Below are 20,521 nucleotides of genomic sequence, written 5' to 3' on the forward strand. Positions count from 1 at the left end.
GATATATATAATATAAATAAATATGTTTTCTTTTTAATATAATTTATTAATTACAATATATTTGTATTTCAATTTGGATATATATTTTTTAAATGGCATTTTCATTGTTTATTTTTTATTCTTTGAAAAAATTAGAATTCATGTATTTATTATTTCATTATTTATTAAATTTATTAAATACATTGTTGTATAATTTATGTATATTATACAGTACCTCACAAAAGGAAATATGCCAGTCACATTTATGTAAATATGGAATCATCTTTTCGTGGGACATCACTAAAGAAATGACACTAATAATACACTGTACTATGTCGTATACTGGGACGGAACATTAACACTGTTACACAAGCTGTACACTGACTACTTTACATTGTATCAAAGTGTCATTTACTCAGTGTTGTCTCATGAAAGGATATAAGGAAATATGTCGAAATGTCAGGGGTGTATTCACGTTTGTGAGGCACTGGATGTCCAGTTTTAGATCATTGCTCTGAAGTTGTTCCACACCAAACTCACTGATCACCCAGCATCTTTTCATGGACCCTGTTTTGTGCACCAAGGGCCAAAATCATACAGAAAAAGACCTTTGTGGGAAGTTGGAAGCATGTAATAGCCCACAATGTTTTGGTATGATAAAGAACTGATGGGTAACTAAGAGGTCTCGTCAAATAATCGATGAATTAGGTTCATTTTGTGTGATTAACGTTGTTTGTTTTAGTAGCGCTGAAAGTTGCTGGTCACATCATCTACTGCAGCAGTGTGTCCATGTTACCGTCCTTATACATTTTTCTCTCTTTTGCTTCTTCACTTGTCTGTGCCTGCATGCCTCCAGCATACCTCGGCTTTCTGCATTTTTCTAGCCAATGAAATGAACACGATTACTCTTCCAAGGTTTAACAGGTAACTACAGTATATGCCATAGTCCATGTTAGTCCAAATTACTTTTAGTGAGAGGATGGCAGTGGATCAGGAGGTAGCGCCGGTCGTCCAGAAACCGGAAGGTTGGTGGTTCGATCCTCACTCCCTCCACCCTGTCACTGTTGTTGTGTCCCTGTTTGCTGGTGGTGGTCGGAGAGGCCGCCTTTCCGTCAGACTACCCCAAGGCAGCTGGTGGTTGGAGAGGCCGCAGGCGTACATTGGCAGCCACGTTTCCGTCAGACTACTCCAAGGCAGCTGTGGTTACGGTTGTTGATTACTACCAGTGTGCTAATGAATAATGGGTTCACTTAATAATGACGTGCTTTGGGTGCCTTGAAAAGTGCTATAAAGTCAAATCTATTATTGTGATGACTTTCCCAAAAAAGTAATTACATTTGTAATTCATAAATGTAATTAGTTACCAGGGAAAGTCACTTTTTTTGGAGAAAACCTTCAAATATGTGCAAGAATTTGGATTTAGCTTTGCAGTGGCGTTTGTTGAGACGTGGCTTGTTGGTACGAGCTATTTAGCTTCATGTGCAGTAATGGTGAACGATGGCGACTGAAGCGACATCCAGATCATTCATAAAGATACAAGCGCATAGTAACGCACCACGTTTGGTGTGGTAACGTTTGAAATAGTAATTACCGTATTTTCCGAACTATAAGTCGCACTTTTTTTTAAATAGTTTGGCTGGTGGTGCAACATATAGTCATGTGCTGCCTTTAAGTTAAAGCGGTGGTTGGTTTTTTGGTAACACCTAGAGGCGACAATATTTCATTGAGTTGAGTTTGTGACACAGTTAGGCACATAAAACACATTTTTATTACGGAATACTCTCTCGTGCACTTCTGCCTTGGAGACTATGTGTCTGTAAGTAATGTGCAATTCTAATTATATGATACCTGTGTCGATTGAGAAATGTGGTATTTTAGAGAGCAGTGTTGTTTAATGAGGACACTAAGTATGTCTAGCTTGGAGATTCTAGCTGCTGTGTCAGTCGCTGACTAACTAAATACACACGTATGATTTTCAGTCTACTTGAATTCATTTCTGAATACAAAAATGAAGTTTTGGTGTTAAAATAGGGCTGTTAGACACGTGTCTACACACAGGGATGCGTTCAGGCGTCATGCCATGCATTAAACGTGCCTTCTTCGAGAACATTCTCACCTTTATTTAACAGGTATGTTTTTGTTGTATCAATATAGTTAAAAACATTTGACTTACTTAAGCTTCTGTAGCTTTAGTTTGTCTCCTTGTTGGTGTAAACATTGCCCCCGCCCTCTGACTTTGTCTTCTTCTCTGGTGAATTTAAAGTTGTTAGAAGCGACGCAAAGACACTCCAAAAAAAAAAATCTTGCTCTGATGATAGCTCGGTCATAAATACCGGTAAATGCAACTTATAGTCCACTGCGACTTATGTCTTTTTTTTCTTTATGACACGTTTTTTGACTGATGCGACTTATAGTTTGGGAAATACGGTAATTACGTGACCTGTTACTGGAAAACAAGCATTACTCCCAACATTGGTGGATGTATATACATATACATTGTCCATAGGTATTGTCCATAGGTATTGTCCATTGGCTGGCGACCAGTCCAGGGTGTACCCCGCCTCTCGCCCGAAGTCAGCTGGGATAGGCTCCAGCATACCCCCGCGACCCTAGTGAGGATAAGCGGCATAGAAAAAGGATGGATGGGTGTCCCCCCCCTGCATCTTTTACTTTTTCTTGATGTATCCTGATCTCCTTTTTAGCTAAACATTCAGGTTATTTAGCGATTCAGACACATGAAGTGGATTTGACCATTGACAATGCAAACAGACAAGCCGAGGCAGGCCCGCTGCTATATAGACGAGCACATATACACAGAAAGATTTCTCCACTGCTCAGCATGGCCCTGTGGTGTTTTACAACCATTTACAATGTTGTAGTTTGCTGGTTTACTGCAAACCACCATGTTTGTAGACGTTGCAAATAAAGGCACATGTGGATGTATTGGGATAGGCAAAGCAGAGATACATTACAGTGTAACCCGTTTGACTCAAGTCGACATAAGCGATTGTCGACGTTTATGTGTGACTCTGGCCTGAGACTTTACTCATTCAATCCCAGCCATTTCTCAAAAGACGCCTTCGGTACTTCGGTACATTATAGATGAGTTTTGACTGATCTTTCAAGGCACGCAGAATATTGTGTTCTACGGCTGCATGAACATGGAACCTACCAAAAGAAAGAGTAACTCCAGATTAGACATCGGGAAAAAAGTATCTACCTTTTTCCGTTCTTCAGCAATCAGCAGTAGAACACAGGTCGGTTTCAGGAAAATATCAGTTCCCAACTAGAAAAGGGAGAAAGGCAGCTTTTTGTGAAAAGATGCATTTCAAGCGTAACTTTCACTTTGACACACAATATTTTTTTCTTTTGTGACAGCTCAAACATCTAAACAACTATACTAACAAAAAAAATGCAAAGAAGGGGTGGTTTTACATGAAAATTATAATTCATTTACAACTATAACACCATGAACTATTTACAGTTAAAATTTCCCTAAAATGTCCCTTCTGCGCGCTACACTGCTCCACGCGCTCTCACTTCCTCCTTCCTGCCATGTGTGATTCTTCCGTTCACATGATCCCTGCCGAGCTCTTGTGAAATGCACTCCTGCCACCTTGTGACCGTTTTTATGGCTTAAAATTGCTCTGAAGTGAAATGCATTAGCGGAGAGTTGCGTCATCACCTCTTTTTGTCTCTCGTGCCAAAAAATGGGAAAGAGGTTTAAATACGTAGTTGGGATCGGGTGTTCGGGATTATAAAAACGTGTAACTATGTCTTTGGTGCTGAATGAGTTATAGAGAATTGGTGTAGTAACTAGTCTAAATTTATGTGCCTTAGACATTAGTTCCTCATTAGTTCTTCATTAGTTCCTCAGTAGCTAGTCTAAATTTATGTACCTTAGTCATTAGTTCCTCATTAGTTCTTCATTAGTTCCTCAGTAACTAATCTAAATTTATGTGCCTTAGTCATTAGTTCCTCAATTAGTTCTTCATTAGTTCCCCAGTAACTAGTCTAAATTTATGTGCCTTAGTCATTAGTTCCTCATTAGTTCTTCATTAGTTCCTCAGTAACTAGTCTAAATGTATGTGCCTTAGACATTAGTTCCTCATTAGTTCTTCATTAGTTCCTCAGTAACTAGTCTAAATTTATGTGCCTTAGTCATTAGTTCCTCATTAGTTCTTCATGAGTTCCTCAGTAACAAGTCTAGATTTATGTGCCTTAGACATTAGTTCCTCATTAGTTCTTCATTAGTTCCTTAGTAACTAGTCTAAATTTATGTGCCTTAGTCATTAGTTCCTCATTAGTTCTTCATTAGTTCCTCAGTAACTAATCTAAATTTATGTGCCTTAGACATTAGTTCCTCAATTTAGGTCTTCATTAGTTCCTCAGTAACTAGTCTAAATTTATGTGCCTTAGTCATTAGTTTCTCATTAGTTCCTCAGTAACTAGTCTAAATTGATGTGCCTTAGACATTAGTTCCTCAATTAGTTCTTCATTAGTTCCTCAGTAACTAGTCTAAATTTATGTGCCTTAGTCATTAGTTCCTCATTAGTTCTTCATTAGTTCCTCAGTAACTAGTCTAAATGTATGTGCCTTAGACATTAGTTCCTCATTAGTTCTTCATTAGTTCCTCAGTAACACGTCTAGATTTATGTGCCTTAGACATAGTTCCTCATTAGTTCTTCATTAGTTCCTCAGTAACTAGTCTAAATTTATGTGCCTTAGTCATTAGTTCCTCATTAGTTCTTCATTAGTTCCTCAGTAACTAGTCTAAATGTGTGTGCCTTAGACATTAGTTCCTCATTAGTTCTTCATTAGTTCCTCAGTAACTAGTCTAAATGTATGTGCCTTAGTCATTAGTTCCTCATTAGTTCTTCATTAGTTCCTCAGTAACTAGTCTAAATTTATGTCTTAGACATTAGTTCCTCATTAGTTCTTCATGAGTTCCTCAATAACAAGTCTAGATTTATGTGCCTTAGACATTAGTTCCTCATTAGTTCTTCATTAGTTCCTCAGTAACTAGTCTAAATTTATGTGCCTTAGTCATTAGTTCCTCATTAGTTCTTCATTAGTTCCTCAGTAACACGTCTAGATTTATGTGCCTTAGACATTAGTTCCTCATTAGTTCCTCATTAGTTCTGCATTAGTTACTCAGTAACCACTGTATTTTTGTGTACCTTATTGTAAAGTGCGACCAAGTTAACACTACTACAACACACATCAACATAACATTTGGCCCGCCAAACGTCACCCGAATAATGAAACCATTCAGTTTAACTAGAGAAGCGCTCATTTGTTCAGTACTGCTTGCGCTGTGCAGGGGGCAACAGTGAGGCGTACGCATCACAATGGAGCAGCATTTCAAGTCGTATTAGCATCACTAATCAGTGTTAATAGGAGATATGCTTCAGTATTTGTTCACTGACTCTTGAGTGTGCTTATTTATCCAATGTGTGCACATGCAATTTACATTACATGCTGTGTAGTGTTTCAAACATGTTGGGCTGATTCAGGGGCTTCCAAAGTGCAGACCGCAGCTTGTTTTTGATTGGCCTGCGCCACATTGTAGAAGTAAAATGAAACCAAAAAAGCCAGCAAAAATGGGAAAAATAGAGCAACAAGAAAAATGGAAAGAGAAGAAGCTGAAATGTTGACACAAATAACAAATAATAAAACGTGCCTTTGTCTTTAAATATATAAAATGGGGCTTTTTTTGAAGCCTTCTTACAAAATTGCAACATACAAAAAAAACAAATTTAAAAAAAAGTTCGGACACCCCTTGGCTAATTGAATACTTTTAATTGTCAATAGGTGAATGTGAGTGTGAATGGTTGTTTGTCTGTATGTGCCCTGTGATTGGCTACCTCTGACCCAAAGTCAGCTGGGATAGGCTCCAGACCCTAAAGAGGACAAACGGTATAGTAAAAGAATGGATGTTTAGATCAAAGGCGGACATTTTTTTTTTGCCTAAAATCTTTGACCAATGTTTTAGTTGGATTATAATCATAATCAACAAGTTAAAGGCAAAGTCATTCAATAATCTTGAGATATTTCAAGTAAAAAGTATTGGCAATACCAAAAATTTGCAGTATTGCCCAACCCTAATGTGTGTTCTAAAACAGCCATGCTAGCAATAGCTAGAGAGAGTTACAGGACTTCAAAATCATGGTATCACATAAACACATCTGCGAGTGGGATGAGTATAAATGAAAAGCGCCCTCTAGTGGAACATATCCTGAAAATAAGTCAGATTTACACGTGTCCAGTTTCCACCAAGTTGGTAACAGTGCAGTCACCACGCATGAAGAAACGGCTGTGCATTACGGAAGTTAGGTTGACCAATCAGATCACTCGGCCCACTCTTTTATATGTCTCATTTCCTAGATAATGCCGCCCCCTGGCGGACATATCAGACGTTACAAATAGTTTATCATCATTGAAATTTCTTACGCGTGATTTGGAGATACTTTTCATTGAAAAAAAACAAACAATGATGTTCAAAATAGCTTGTGATGAATAAGTCATCTAACAAGGGAAATATTATTTGTTCTTAATTCAGGAAAGTATTTGGAATTTACATATCCAAACATGCCGTGTGTGTCCTGATATCACTCCAAGTCCATAGTAGGTTGTATTACAAATTTAGGTCAGTCATATACATTGCATTGCAAAAGTGACGTCATTTTACGCTGCATTAAATTCTCATTACAAGGTACCTATTCACATTTCCAACTTTACCCTCTTAAAATGCATCATTGCACAGTTATTTGTAACCTCATTGCCCTATTACATTTGGACTTTTAGTATACATAGTTCCGGTCTTATATTGGCAGTCCGTTAATAGATATTAATGGACAGATGCAGCAAAGTGGAGACTGTGGAGTGTAGCACAATGTTCCCTTGTTTATCACGGTTAATAGACCCATTCGACAGCAGTAAGTGAATTTACAACCTTCTAAATATGAGTTTTTATTAAAAGAAATAACTACAAAAAAACAACATATATATAATATATTTTATTATTACATTGGCCGAAATGTTCATATACTGTACATGAACATAAATAATGCAATAATAATCAAAACATGCATCACGTTACTAGTCTTAATACAAGGGACTAAACTCCATTTTATGTCACGACGTAGCTGCTTTCAAAACATGCATTGTATAACATTACAACGTAATACTTAGAACAATTTCAAACTGATTTTAATGAAGACATGAACTTGTGAATGTGTGACAACCTGTAAATCCTGCATGGAAGCATGAAGGGAAGTGGGACGCTGTGTAGTAGTAGCAGTAGTAGTAACAATAATATTAATAATAGAAAAACTCAAAGACGCTTTACAAACACAAGTGTACAAAATAGCAAAACCAAAAAGCAGAGCTCAGAATAAAACAGTTAAATGACATGCAAAAGAAAAGATGACGAGATTGCTATGTGATGTAATTACTAAATATATACGTTTGAAAGAGTTACCTGTGAAAAGCCGTGCGGAACAAGTGTGTTTTTAAGTTGGTTTTGAATGTGGTGAGGTTGGCAGTGTCACGGACGTGTGGCGGAAGTGACTCCCAAAGGGAGGGGGCGGCAACAGAGAAGGCTCTGTCCCCCCAGGTGGTCTTATAATAATGATGGGCACGGGAGTTAAAAGTTGCATGTCTTTATTTCACTTTAAAAAGCTGTATAACAGTCTTACATTAGATAATGGTGGCCATGTGGATTAACAGTTGCATCTAGCTTTGTTTATCTCACAAAGGTCATTTTTGCACAACTTTAAAAGGCTGTGTAATAGTCTTAGATAATGGTGGACACGTGGATTAACAGCTGCATCTGTCTTTCACAGAGATGCAACTTCCACGACGTTAAAACACTAAGACGCTCTGTAAAAACTTGCATGAAAAAACTCAAATGTTCTCCTTCACGGGCCTTGACAGCGATGTTGATTAATTGGTGATACATCATAATCGGCCCATTAGAACCTTCCACATTTGAAATGAAACCCCTATAGTCACCCTTACACCTGTATTAGCCAATACAGTGTACATAAAAAGTGAAAATAAGACATAATGTAGACTCACACACAGGCTATTATTTCTTTCTTTGATACGCTGACTACAGTACATGCTTATATAATAACAACACTAAGGTACTAAGGTACAGTATTTGCATTTCACATAGTTTATTCAGCCATTTTTATCCTTGAAAATGCACAATTTAGGCCAAGAATATGTAAAGTGTGCTTAAATATGCATATTTTTTACTAATAATAACAAAACAGCAAGGAACCACAATATTCTTTTATGAATATATTGGGAAAAAAACATGACAGTGAAATTTAATTACTGGTTTTAAGTGAAGTTGTTAGTCCAGTGTTTCCAATACATTCATTTATTTGTGGTGGCCTGCCATGAATAAATCTGGACTGTCCTGTTGGGAACACTGGAGTCAATCTCTGTGTGGATAGTTACACTTTATTCTCACTTTAAACTGAACATCAGATCCATTGCTAACATGGGTGCAAGTTTTGAGGGGCTCAGCAGCCGTCGCGCATTTTGTGCGCCGAATCGTATGAATAAGATAACAATAACATCCTTATGGGGTTAAAGCCTAAGAGTTCATTTTCTGTGTCTGTGTCCTTAAGAGTTAGCGCCAGTCCGTGGCCCTCTGATGATATGGCTCCTGGCCTCGTCGTCCATTTCGTCCAGGATTCTCTCCTGTTTGACGGACAAAATGGTGTAGCTAACTGGACAACACGTTAAAGGAAAACATCAGACAATCATCAATCAATTTCTGCATCATCTGAGCCTGGGGTGGCTCAATTGCATAGTCAAACCCCACAATAAGGGCAATAGTTATAAAATTGTTATTCTAAAATGCCGCTGTATAGAAAATAAAATTAACTTGCTCTTCAAAAGCGTAGTAACATATATGATTATATACTATAAACGTAGGTAGTTAGATTGTTATACATTTGGTGTTACATCACTGGACTCCATATTGAAGGACACTGTCACTAAAGGCATACAGGAAGGATACACATGCCGACGACAAACGCCCCAATACACAAGCCAGTCACAAGGTTCCTGCTGCGGATCCGCGCTGCGTTTTTCTTCCAGTAATCCAACTCTTGTCGGCGGCGAAGAAGCTGCGCTTCTGCCGCTGTCATGTCTTTAGCCGAGCTCTCAGCTCCTTTCTCCGCCGCCATGACTTGTTTGGGTGTACGCGCGCATGATGATGACGTCAGTGGTTTAGTTATTCTGATTGGCCGAGTGTTTAAAGAAGTTGTTGATTGGTTGCTTGGTGGGGTAGGGTTGGGTTGGATCGGCGGAAGAGCAACTATCGACACATACACGCCGCATCGAGCGCTGAGCAGTACGTCACGTCACGTCAACGTCGCCGCCATAGTGGCTGTGTCAAGGCAGCGCTGTTAATAAATACAAGTAAATGGACTTACTTTCATAAAACGCCTTTCTACAAAGACATATAAGTTAATTCCTCTCGTTTATACCAAAAAAAATGTGTGATTTTGATTGTTTTTGGTGCGTAACTGTTTCCCAAGTATATTAGTGCGTGTGTGAAGGTATAAACGAGAGGAATTAGCTTAATTTTTTTGGAGAAAGGCGCTGTATGAAACTAAGTACATTTACTTGTATTCATTTCCAGCGCATCCTTGACACATCCAATATGGCGGCAACGTAAATGTACTTACTTTCATAAAGAGTCTTTCTACAAAGACATGTAAGTTAGTGCCTCTCGTTTATACTAAAATTTTAGAAGATCATATACATTGTTTTTGGTGCCAACTGTTTCCCAACTATATTAGTATTAATTTACACAGCAAAGCCTTGACACATCCAATATGGCGGCGACGTTGCAGTGGACAAACCCACTCGATGCGCGTCTGCCTATGTGTATGTGTACAACGTAACATACACACGTAAAAATTCATCTGATTGCAGTACTAGCTAAAATGTAAGAAATATTCCTAATAGACACTGTAGGACGTTCCAGAAGTATGTAAGGAAAATATAACCACATTAATAGAAATAAAATCTAGGAATTGCAGTTCTTTAAAAAGTAAATGTGAAATTACAACTTATCGTTGTCTTTGCTTCTGGTGAAAGTCTAAAAACAATATAATCCCCATTCAGATGTTGAGAAGTACAAATGTTCTTTAGTCAGTCATTTTTGTCTGTTTTGACTCAGACAGTTACAGATAGGAAATTACAAATTATCATTGACCAGAAGCATAAAATTATCATACTTTGAGGAAAATGATCAGACATACCCGATTTGACGTTGCTCAGCGCCTTCTATTACAGTAAAAACGGCTCTATGACCTATATTATATATTTTCCCGAAATGCTTACGCATTTTTTAAAAACCTTTTTGAAGCCTTAAACACAAATCTAAAAATTCAATTCAATTTAACTAGCCGCTGAATGGATAACTTTGGTACAGATATTATCATCTCACCACCGAGTTAAATTTATCTGTCTTCAGAATAATAAAAATGAAAGTTGCATCTTGTGTGGTGTGTAGCTTGAGGCTTCTGTTCACCACTTAATTTTTGCCTCGGGGGAGCAACAGCCGTGAGTGACATCCATGAACGCCGGCTAATTTATTTGGGCCGAATGCAAATTAATGATGACTTATATACAGTTTTCAGATTTCTATGGGGCCTATTGAAGAAAAAGGGGAGTTGAATCTAATCTAATAATAACAGTCACTTTTATTGCAAATGTTGATCTGAGATCGGAGGAGAATGTCAACGACAAACTTGACTAGTTTAGAGGGGGAGGGGGAGCAAGCCATTTGTCGAAATAAACATATTTATGGGCGTATCAATTACCTGTGTTTTTTCACCATTTGCTGGTGGTCCCGTGCAGCAACCCCCACGAAAGGCTGCATGCTCTCTACTGGAGGCAATTTAGAAAACCCCAGCTCTAAAAATAGAGTTTATAATTTATAGCTTTCAAAATTCTTCAGACACTGCACTTGTTGGCAGTTCCTGTTCCCGTGTGCTCAATGAACAACTCAAGGCAACCTTAAAAATACACAAAGGTTTAATGTGAATCCTTTTTGCAGCTAAAAGGAATTATTGCTTAACATTATGGAAGGTTAAGGGGCTCACGCATCAGTTTTAGGATGCTCTCACCTTCTGGGAAGGCATGAGAGGGGAGACATGGAAAGAGTTAGGAAGATTCTTAGCATACTCCACAAGCTCATATGATTCTCGGATGTCTGTCAGACCGTACCAAAACACGGTCCATTCCCCATTCACAAAGCTTCCATCACAGTGCTTGAAGTACCTAGATACACGGACGGAGAAAAAAACAGCATGTAACTCGAAGTATATAAATACACAAATGCTGCGTTTGTGTATGCCTTACCAGGGATTGACCTTGTTGGTGGTTCTGGACCTCCAGAAGAGTTTGCTGAGATCTTTTCTGATGCACTCCAGCATGACGTCACCGGTGCCCTGGCCCTGCTCGCTGCTGCTCACCACCAGCTTATCAAGGTAGGGTGTGTTCACTTCCATGGTGACAATGGCTGCAGCTGTGTAGCTGAACAGAAAGAAAGTATGAGATTCTGTGCATTTGAAAGTTATGCTATTCTCTATGACTATCAGAGTTAATGGATTTACTTGTTATTGTAATTGTTCCTGAGTAGGACATCTAACCGAAAGAAGGACTTCTAGAATTGTTGTAGAATGATGTTTAGTGTTTCAATGTTTTGTGGTTACCAAGCCGCTCAAACGCCTCGACCGTCATCGAGGATAACATGTGAAAGGATTCTCAGGGCACTCAGTTGATCTTAGAAGACATTTCGCCTCTCATCCGAGCAGGCTTCATCAGTTCATGCTCAAAGACTAGGTGGGACACACACCAGTCAGACTAGATAGGACAGCTCTAGTCTGAAAGCCTGGTGCAAGATCCAATCTATTCATCCTCTAAAGGAGGAGGCAGGTCCAGACAGGAATGGTTGATGGTTGGCTCTCGTTAGGATACAAAGGAGTGGGGCCTGTGCCCGCCAACAAAGGTCGTTTGGGTTGGCGGGCAAGCCTGTCTCTCACTTTCTTGCAACGCCCCTTCTAGTGTGTAAGACAGCCACAGAGACACGTTTGTATGAATGAAAGTGTACCGTGTGTTTTATTTGGCATAATGCTCCTGACCTGACCAGTGACGTGTTATTGATCATATCATTTACACACGCACAAAGAGCTGTCAAATACAGAAAATGCACAAAATAATGTTCCTCCTACGCTTTTACGAAGCGTATACATGACAAGACACGCGCCCACGTTCTTCCATAGGGATGAAACGCCAGTGGGGGGTTTTGACAATCAAATGCAAGAATTTTTTTAAGCTCTGCTGAGTAAATGAATGAATTTGATTGCCAAGATGGAGGATTATATACCCAAGCTCACCAAGGAGGTGGTCCGACTTTTACAACAAAGTATCAGAACTTTTCCTGGGGAAGACTAGGCTGCATGTACTTCATATACAGATAAAAGGTAAGAACAGAAAATGTTTTTTCGTCAATAAAAAAAATAAATAAATGGGACTAAGGAATTTGAAGGCATTTTTTTTTTAACAAAAGAGAATTATTCTCCTCTTTTTCTTGTTAACCTCTTAACCCATTCAATAGTAGTTAGACGTTTTTATAGACCCGAACACCCGATCCCAACAACGTATTTATACATCTTTTACGTTTTTTTGCGGCAGAGACTATAGAGGTGATGATGCAACTCCTCACCAATGAATTAGGCTTGAAAGCAATTTTAATGCCATAAAAACGGCCACCAGAGATAGAGGAAGTGCATCATGAGAGGAAGAAGAAACACAAACGTCAAGAAGAGGAAGCCCTTGCATAAAGGCAGCTGTTACATTGCATACCACACGAAAACATTTTAAACGCATGCACACGCACGCACACACGTGCACACACACATAGTTAAAGTTCCAAATGTGAAAACTGTAAATAGTTCATGTTATATTTGTAAATAAATTGTTATTTTGATGTTAACAAAAAACATGTTTTGTGTTGTTTATGTTGGTATAGTTGTTTAGATATTTGAGCTGTCACAAAAGCAAAAAATATTTGTGCCAAGGTGAAAGTCATGCTTGAAATGCATCTGTTTTGTAGTCGGCAACTGATATTTTCCTGAAACGTACCTATGTTCTACTGCTGATTACCAAAGAACCGAAAAAGGTAGGAACTAACTTTTTTTTTCGATGAATAACGTGAGTCTAATCTTTCTTGCATGTTTATACAGCCATAGAACACAACATACTGTGTACCTTGAAAGATCAATCAAAAATCGTCTAAAATGACCGGTACTGAAGGGGTTGTCTTTTGCAAAATGGCTGAGAGTGAACAAGTTACAGAGGAACCTGCATTAACATAAAAAAACCTCCAAAAGAGTCAGTGCCTCACCAGCCATGAACGGCACCGCACATCACTGACAGTAGCATACATAGTATATAAGAAAGTGGTGGTTGCACACACCCTTCAGAGAGGTAGACCGAATGCAGCCGTCCTTTCAGAGAGTCAATGTAATCTTTCTGCAGAGTTTTGTCAAATGCCTTGTTGATGAGAGCCAAAAGACGGTCCACATCGATCCTGTCGAAGGAGTTGTACCTACATCGCAAAAGATCAGACATACGAATTGAGATGTGTACAATTGGAAACATATACAGTGGAGATAATGCTAGTATTTATTTGATCCCCTGCCAATTTTAAAACATGAACAACCAGAATTTAATCGGAGTTTACTTTGATAGGCAGAATATCAACAAAAAAATCCAGAAAAAATACATGAAATTAGTCTTCCTGTACGCTTAACTGAGAAAAACCCAATTTTGTGCAGCAGGAACGGGTTTGTTAGGCCATATTCAACGTTCCTCTACTTCCAAAGGCGAATGATGCCAAAGAACTCCATTGACCACATCACGTTCTCCCAAACCTTCTTTGAATCATTCATACGCTCATTGGAAAACTTCAGACAGACCTGTACACGTCTTCTTGAACGGCAGGATCTCAATCCACTGCGGTGAAGTGTGTTTGTGTGCTTCCTGCGCACTGTGTGGATGTTGTTGTTGTTGTTGTTGCTGGTTGGTGAGACGATCACTCAATCAAATACAAATTAACTTTAAACTTTGTTTAAAAGCGGATTCGATTTTTATACATCCGTAGACGCAGCTGCCCTGGGGTAGTCTGACGGAAACATGGCCGCCAGTTCGCGCCTACGGCCTCTGCTCTCCCAGGGACACAACAACAGTGACTGGGTGAAGGGAGCGAGGATTGAACTTGCAACCTTTCGGTTTCTGGACGACCTGCTCTACCTCCGGAGCCACGGCCGCCGGATAATGTTTTTCTTCTGGATTTTTTCGTTGTTGATATTCTATCTGTCTCTGCTATATTAAAAAAAAGCCTACCAAAATTCTGGTAGGGGTGAACTTACAAATTCAGCAGGGAATCAAATGATTTCCCCTACAGGATTCTATTAGGTTTCTTTTTACCGGTGTATGGGGTTTCTGTTTTTCAAGAGTGATCCAGACCCTAGAAAAGAAGTAAAGACAGACATAGGAAGAGCAGATGTACAAAAGGGACAACAGGAAGCAATGAAAAAGACCTCCCGTCTGATTGCATGAGCATGTGTTCGAAAGGCAGTCAGTCGGCACCTCTGTGACTGAACAGCTCTGTCAGCAGTGTGTCAGCAGACGTGATCACTGCAGAGGACTCTGTAGGCAGATAGTTGAGCAGTCTGGCAATGCCGACTACCCTGTGACGCTCTGCAGCGCTTAGCCATGGTGCTGTGGACAGACAAGGGAGGTTGCCAGGCAGCGACACCGTACCCAGCACCTGAAACGCAAACAGGATGACAGTGACATGAAATCATTACTGTTAATCTAAGATGCTGCATTTCATCAGCTGTGTACCTGTAACAGTTGTCCCTCGCCACATCGCGGTTCGAATTTCCCGGCTTCACTCTATCACGATTTTTCTAACATACTATATATTAATTAATTGATCGTGCTGTTTCGTGGTTGAATACGCCCTATGACATCACTTCCTGTCCTCCACACATCTGGAACACATTTACTGCGACACATACGAGCACAAGCTTTAAAAATGTCTCTGATTATATCTACTTATTGGACAATATGAATGTAAAGGTGACTATAGGGGTGTTACTTCTTGTCTAGAGGGCTCTAATAATGTTAAAAACCGTATTTAGAAGGTGGTAAACAGGTTTTTACTTGGCACAATGACAGTAAATTGATTTAAAACCTAATTTCGGCCATTTTCGCACGAGAGCTAGTAACAGTGCACGTCGGCGGAAGGACACACACCACGCGCAACACAAGAAGGGGTACGTGATGGTAAAAAGTTTGGTAACCACTGGTATAAGGTATTGTACTAAAACAAGCAAAGCATCTTCCTGCTGGAAAATGTTGAATTGATCTCTACTGGATTCATAGCTGCAATACTCTTTTTCCCCTGCAGATAACGCCATCAAACCACTTTCCATTAAAACTAAAATTTTAGTCAAACCTCAGTTTTCAGACACCACAGTTTATGTATGTTTTCGACGAAAATTTTCACCACTGCCTCGGTTATCGTACAATATTCAGAGGAACCTACTAGTCATTTTGCCCTGTGCGGTATCATTCCGCGGAATTGAGTGCCCATTTAGCTTTTGCATGTAAAACTAAAATTATTCTCTAGAAAATGCATTTGTGTTAATATTTGGATTGTATCTTCAACAGATTCATTGGATTTACATTATTTCCAATGGGAAAAATTGCTTCAAATTTCATACGTTTCCATTTTTCGGAATTAATAAGGGAAATCGAAGTGTTAATGTAGATAAAGTAGATAAAAGAAATCCGTGAATAAGTGGGGTAGCGAATGGCCAACCGCTAATAGGCATTAGTTACAATTACAGAGCACGATTAAAGTAAATGGTAACACTCATGCCTTGTTTTCCTGGTTCCGCAGACCTCCAGATTTGGTCAAGAACATGACTTTGTAGGGCTGCAAGGCACGAGAAACTGCTGCCGTAACTTCCATTGGGTCCAAAATGACTGAGCCACCTTGCTTATTCTTCCCAACAGGGCAAACCAAAGGAATCATCCCACAATTTAGACACCATTGGAGAAGGCTGGTATCAACGGCAACGGATGGTAGAGTGCTATAGAGAAAAAGAAGTGGGGAAGTGGTAAGAAAGAAGACCGGGAAGTAGACATGACCATTACTCTGATAGTTCAGCTGACACAAACGACAACACTCTATGTATACCAGATGTCTTACTCCTCACCTACTTCCACGTGGAGGTTCATGCAGCATTAGGAAGGCCTCAGCCGAGAAGAATGGCAGGACAGTAGCTGCCTGCTGTTGCAGAACTTCAGTCAGCTGCTGACTTCGCTCCACCAGACCCTCGGCACTCTGAGAATCTCCCACTGCTGGAACATATCCAGACATGCCCATCACCACGACAACCTTCATGTCCATCCGCTGTAGAAAAGACAGTCCAAAGGCCAGGCACTGAACCATTTCCCTGCTGTCAAACACGGGGCTGTCTACCTGGATGGGAGATCATGATGAAGATGAATTTGTGAGTGCATTGTGATAGAGGGAAAACAAGATATGGTTCAATAACTTGAGTTTGTGCTGTCAAGAATAAAAAGTGATTCAATAAAAATGCATTTTATTGATTCAAATCTGTGTTGTATTTTTATTCATCTAAGGATGCCCTCACACTAGGAATGCTAACTGACATAATTCATAATATAAATAAACAAGTACTCCGACAGCATGGATGGGGCATATTAATATTGGCTATATTGTACTGTATATACTCGACGTAATGGTGTAAATAATAGACATTACATTACTTTAACAAACAAAAATATCGATATCATTAGTTTTCTTCCTCATCCTCCTTGTTTGCCCATCCATGTTTTACTTTCTAATTAAAAATAAGCACGAAAAGGGCCGCTCGAGGGGGCGTGGGTGCGAAAATGGCATCATTTGTCCGCACGGTCCTCGCGGAAAGCAGAAAACAGGCTTAATAATAAACATACCTCAACCACAGCAAAGGGTGACTTCGTCGAAGTTGCTCTCAGGAAGTGTGTGAGCCAGTAACGGGCTTCCCTGGGGTCTCCGCCAACTTCGCTGAGAAAAGCCTTCACGTCTCGGTATATCATGCCTGGTTGGGTCCTGCCCAAGGCGGACCAGGAACCACCGAGCTCTGGTGGACCACAAGCCGCCGTCTCCTTTCCCCCCACCCCAGTCCCGTCCGTGCCCAGCGTGCGCCTCGGGGGCCGGAATATTGTCAGCTGTGAGGTTTTTGACAGGTATTTACCCGCCGTTACCACCAAAGCCCTGCATCTCGAGGGTGGTCCGTTGGCCATGTTGCCTGTTGTGACACACTTGAATCCCTTAGGTATCATGTTGTAGATGTGGCTGGATCGATTCAAATATCAACATTATCGATACCACAGTATCAGCTGCATAGAGTCACTGTTTTCCAGTGTTTTCGGTTCTTTTCGATGTTTATTTTCACAAATATCTGTGTATTCTAGTTGTGTTGTTCAAATATATTTTTATATTTGTATATTGTCTAGAACAGGGGTGCTCACACTTTTTCGGCTTGCTAGCTACTTAAAATGACCGAGTCCCAAAGATGTACCTCCTACAATAAATAAAAATAAAAGCCAAAATGATCTACCTCTTTCTATTAAACATATATATAAAATCTAACCGATTATTTATGATTAGTATTTCAAATTGACATTATCAAAGTTTACAGGTAATCAAAGCAGTTGATATTATATCCAATATGGCGATAAAGTTAATTACACATAATTCCACAATAGTTGTGTACATAACCAGACTACGGGTAATATGTCAGTCAAAATAGCTACGTAACGTTATTAGGAGACACAGTTCATGTATTACACCCAGTTAGCGTTTGATGTAAAACATTACCGATATACAAGAATTGAAAAAGATTATGCAAAAGACAATGCAGCCGAAGTGAAGGCAACATATTAAAAATATTTGAGCAGCGGGCACATTTTCCATTTCATCATGAAATAGTAGATTAAGAAGCGGATGTGTAAAAAACACTAATTTGTGTAGTGGAGTTCATGACCAAACAATACACTTCCCGACGTAGCTAGCCGCTACAGGTGAACAGATAACTTTTGTTATAGATATAGGCGTCTTACCGCAGAGTTAGTTCATCCATAATCAGAATAAACGATTGTATGTAATAAAACGGAATAATTGTATTATTTGTTGATGATGTTACATTGTCTTCTATTGTGTTAAAATATTGTTAAATTGTACATTGTGTTGTTACTTGGGGTGTCTCCATACGAAACTACAATGACAAAATATAGGACTGGACAAATACTTTTTTTAAAAAATTTAACTTAGTCACAAAAAAATGTATGTACATTTTGTAATGTTTAACGCATGCATGACCTCAACATGATGCTTTTAAGTGTGGATTTTTTTCCCCCCCACAAATTGAAACAAAGTAAAAATGATAAAAGTTAAAATAATGACGGCAGTTGTAGCTGATAATACTAATCATTTTTATGTTGATGTGTAGTTTAGAACATTATACATATATTTGTGTCTTTATCAAATATTACATTTGAGCTTTTTGTATGACTTTTTGCTCTATTTTTTCACTTTTGCTGGGTTTTTTGTTTATTTTATTTCTGCAATGAGCCACGTTCCACAGATGCGGAACACGCTTTGGACACACATGCGTGTTTCGCCAGGAAGGCGACGTGCTGCCAGGTGACAGAGGAATGAGTCCAAGTTCTGCCTTCTTGGTTTTGGTCAGGAAGTCGGGTTGCATTGTGACAGGGTTTATGCAGCTTTCAGACCTGCATTGCACGGCGATACTTCTCCACTCCCGCTCGCCTGCACGGCGGATACTTCACCTTTGCTCACTTGTATTTAATTACCGAATAAATTAATGACGCAAGAAACACTTCCTGTCTTTCACGTTTAATGCACGCACCTACGCGCAACCATGTTGCAAAATTGTCAACATGGATCTCTTCTAGGCATGTGGTGTGTTATGACGTGGAATTATGGCCGCCACAGTACCATTATTAATGTAGCAAAGCACCCACTTAACCCTTTATCTTCCAATACATTGTCATTTCTGCTACTAACTTGGAGCATTAATAACTCATTTTCACCGGTGATCACCGGTGCTTGTAAAGGTGGCGCTCAGCCAAATGTAACAAGCGTAAATAGAACCGCTCGGTGATTAAGGGTGCAGACAAGTCAGAACAGCTACGTGTTTTGATCTGAAAAATCATAATAACTTTGATCAAATGCAGAATTAGTACAGCTTCTGCTTGGACATTAACAGGGCGGAAGCTGTTCAAATCCGATGGAAAAAACACCCACATGTCACAAACGAGTGACGCCAGGAACATCGAGGTAGGCTGGTTTGCAAGGTTAATAGTGCGTGTAAAGCACTTAATGTGCGGTTCCAATAATGCCTCGCACACTGCCACTTCCATATCAAGTTATCATTCATAGTCGCGATGCCGTAGTTCACAATCTAATTGGCTTCTGCCCTGCTCTCATGAGACAGTGTTTCTTTAAGCATGAAATAATAGTTACTTTTTCATCTTGCGAGAGCTCGTGTATGTTTTGTTTGCCTAAAATCCTTGTCCTGTGTTTTAATTTGATCATCATGATGATCAACAAATCAAAGGGAAAAAATATCACAAACTCATTCAATCATCTTGGAAAATGTCCACGTAAAAAATACCAGCGTCAGTATCGGCGAATACAGGCTTTTTAGCTATTTAGTATCAGATCGATACCAAAAATTGCAGTATCACCCACCGCTATCGTCCAGCCTGGACATGGGGTGGGGCTCACGGGGTGCTTTGTCCAATAAAGCCACGTGAGTGCCGAGTCAGCACTCATGTTGTTGTAGTCCTCAGTCATGTTTCTTCTTGTTGTTTTAAAAAAGTGTTTTTTTTTAGTTTATTTTTATTTATTTTTTTTAACACAGTGGTAAAAATTGTGTAAATGAAGTAAATATTCAAAGTCCTTAGAAACGGATATCCCAGGCAGTCCGCTAACTTCCGTTATATTACATAAAGTTGCATCATTTCTCTCGTGCAAGTGTCTTGGGGGTTTGTGTGTGCTTTTTGACATGTGCAGCATTTTTCATCTCACATTTTTCTTGATCCTGTAGAGTTCACGGGATTGCCGAATTTCTAATTAGCAGCATTTTCCCGTTGCATCGGTTTTGTGGCGTTTGTGTGTTTTTGGCTGTGGATTATTTCTGTGTTTGGACGTTGCTGCGCGTTTGCTCCTGTCGAAAGAAAAGATGATACATGAAAGACATTAATGTTGTTTAATTCAGTTGGCACGAGACACCATTGTCCACTACAAAGGACAATGCCTTAAAAACAACTATTGTGGCAGCAAAAAGAAAGTTTTTTTCTGGGTCTCAGGAGGAGGAGTTGAATATAAAAC

General features: G+C 39.4%; 2 protein-coding genes across 3 annotated transcripts; both read right to left on the reverse strand.

The window, feature by feature from the left end:
* Positions 1 to 7,056: 7,056 nt before the first annotated feature.
* Positions 7,057 to 9,221, reverse strand: LOC129170632 (cytochrome c oxidase assembly factor 3 homolog, mitochondrial). The gene is made up of 2 exons (XM_054758361.1): positions 9,020 to 9,221; positions 7,057 to 8,726 (listed from the first exon to the last, which is right to left on the reverse strand). Exons 1-2 carry the CDS (start codon positions 9,186 to 9,188, stop codon positions 8,620 to 8,622), a joined length of 276 nt encoding a protein of 91 aa, XP_054614336.1. The 5' UTR covers positions 9,189 to 9,221; the 3' UTR covers positions 7,057 to 8,619.
* A 1,755-nt stretch (positions 9,222 to 10,976) lies between these two features.
* On the reverse strand, positions 10,977 to 17,428 carry nags (N-acetylglutamate synthase). 2 transcript variants are annotated; one of them, XM_054758359.1, is made up of 9 exons: positions 17,077 to 17,428; positions 16,311 to 16,576; positions 15,971 to 16,184; positions 14,671 to 14,851; positions 14,509 to 14,548; positions 13,496 to 13,627; positions 11,377 to 11,550; positions 11,242 to 11,295; positions 11,047 to 11,144 (listed from the first exon to the last, which is right to left on the reverse strand). In XM_054758359.1, coding segments are annotated over exons 1-9 (1,392 nt in total). In that variant the 5' UTR covers positions 17,407 to 17,428; the 3' UTR covers positions 11,047 to 11,143. The 2 variants fall into 2 exon arrangements, with proteins under 2 accessions (XP_054614333.1, XP_054614334.1); XM_054758358.1 differs by having other exon boundaries at positions 10,977 to 11,295.
* Positions 17,429 to 20,521: the final 3,093 nt, after the last annotated feature.

This window comes from Dunckerocampus dactyliophorus, chromosome 18 (genome assembly GCF_027744805.1).
Source record: "Dunckerocampus dactyliophorus isolate RoL2022-P2 chromosome 18, RoL_Ddac_1.1, whole genome shotgun sequence".
In the NCBI taxonomy this organism is placed as follows: Eukaryota; Metazoa; Chordata; class Actinopteri; order Syngnathiformes; family Syngnathidae; genus Dunckerocampus; species Dunckerocampus dactyliophorus.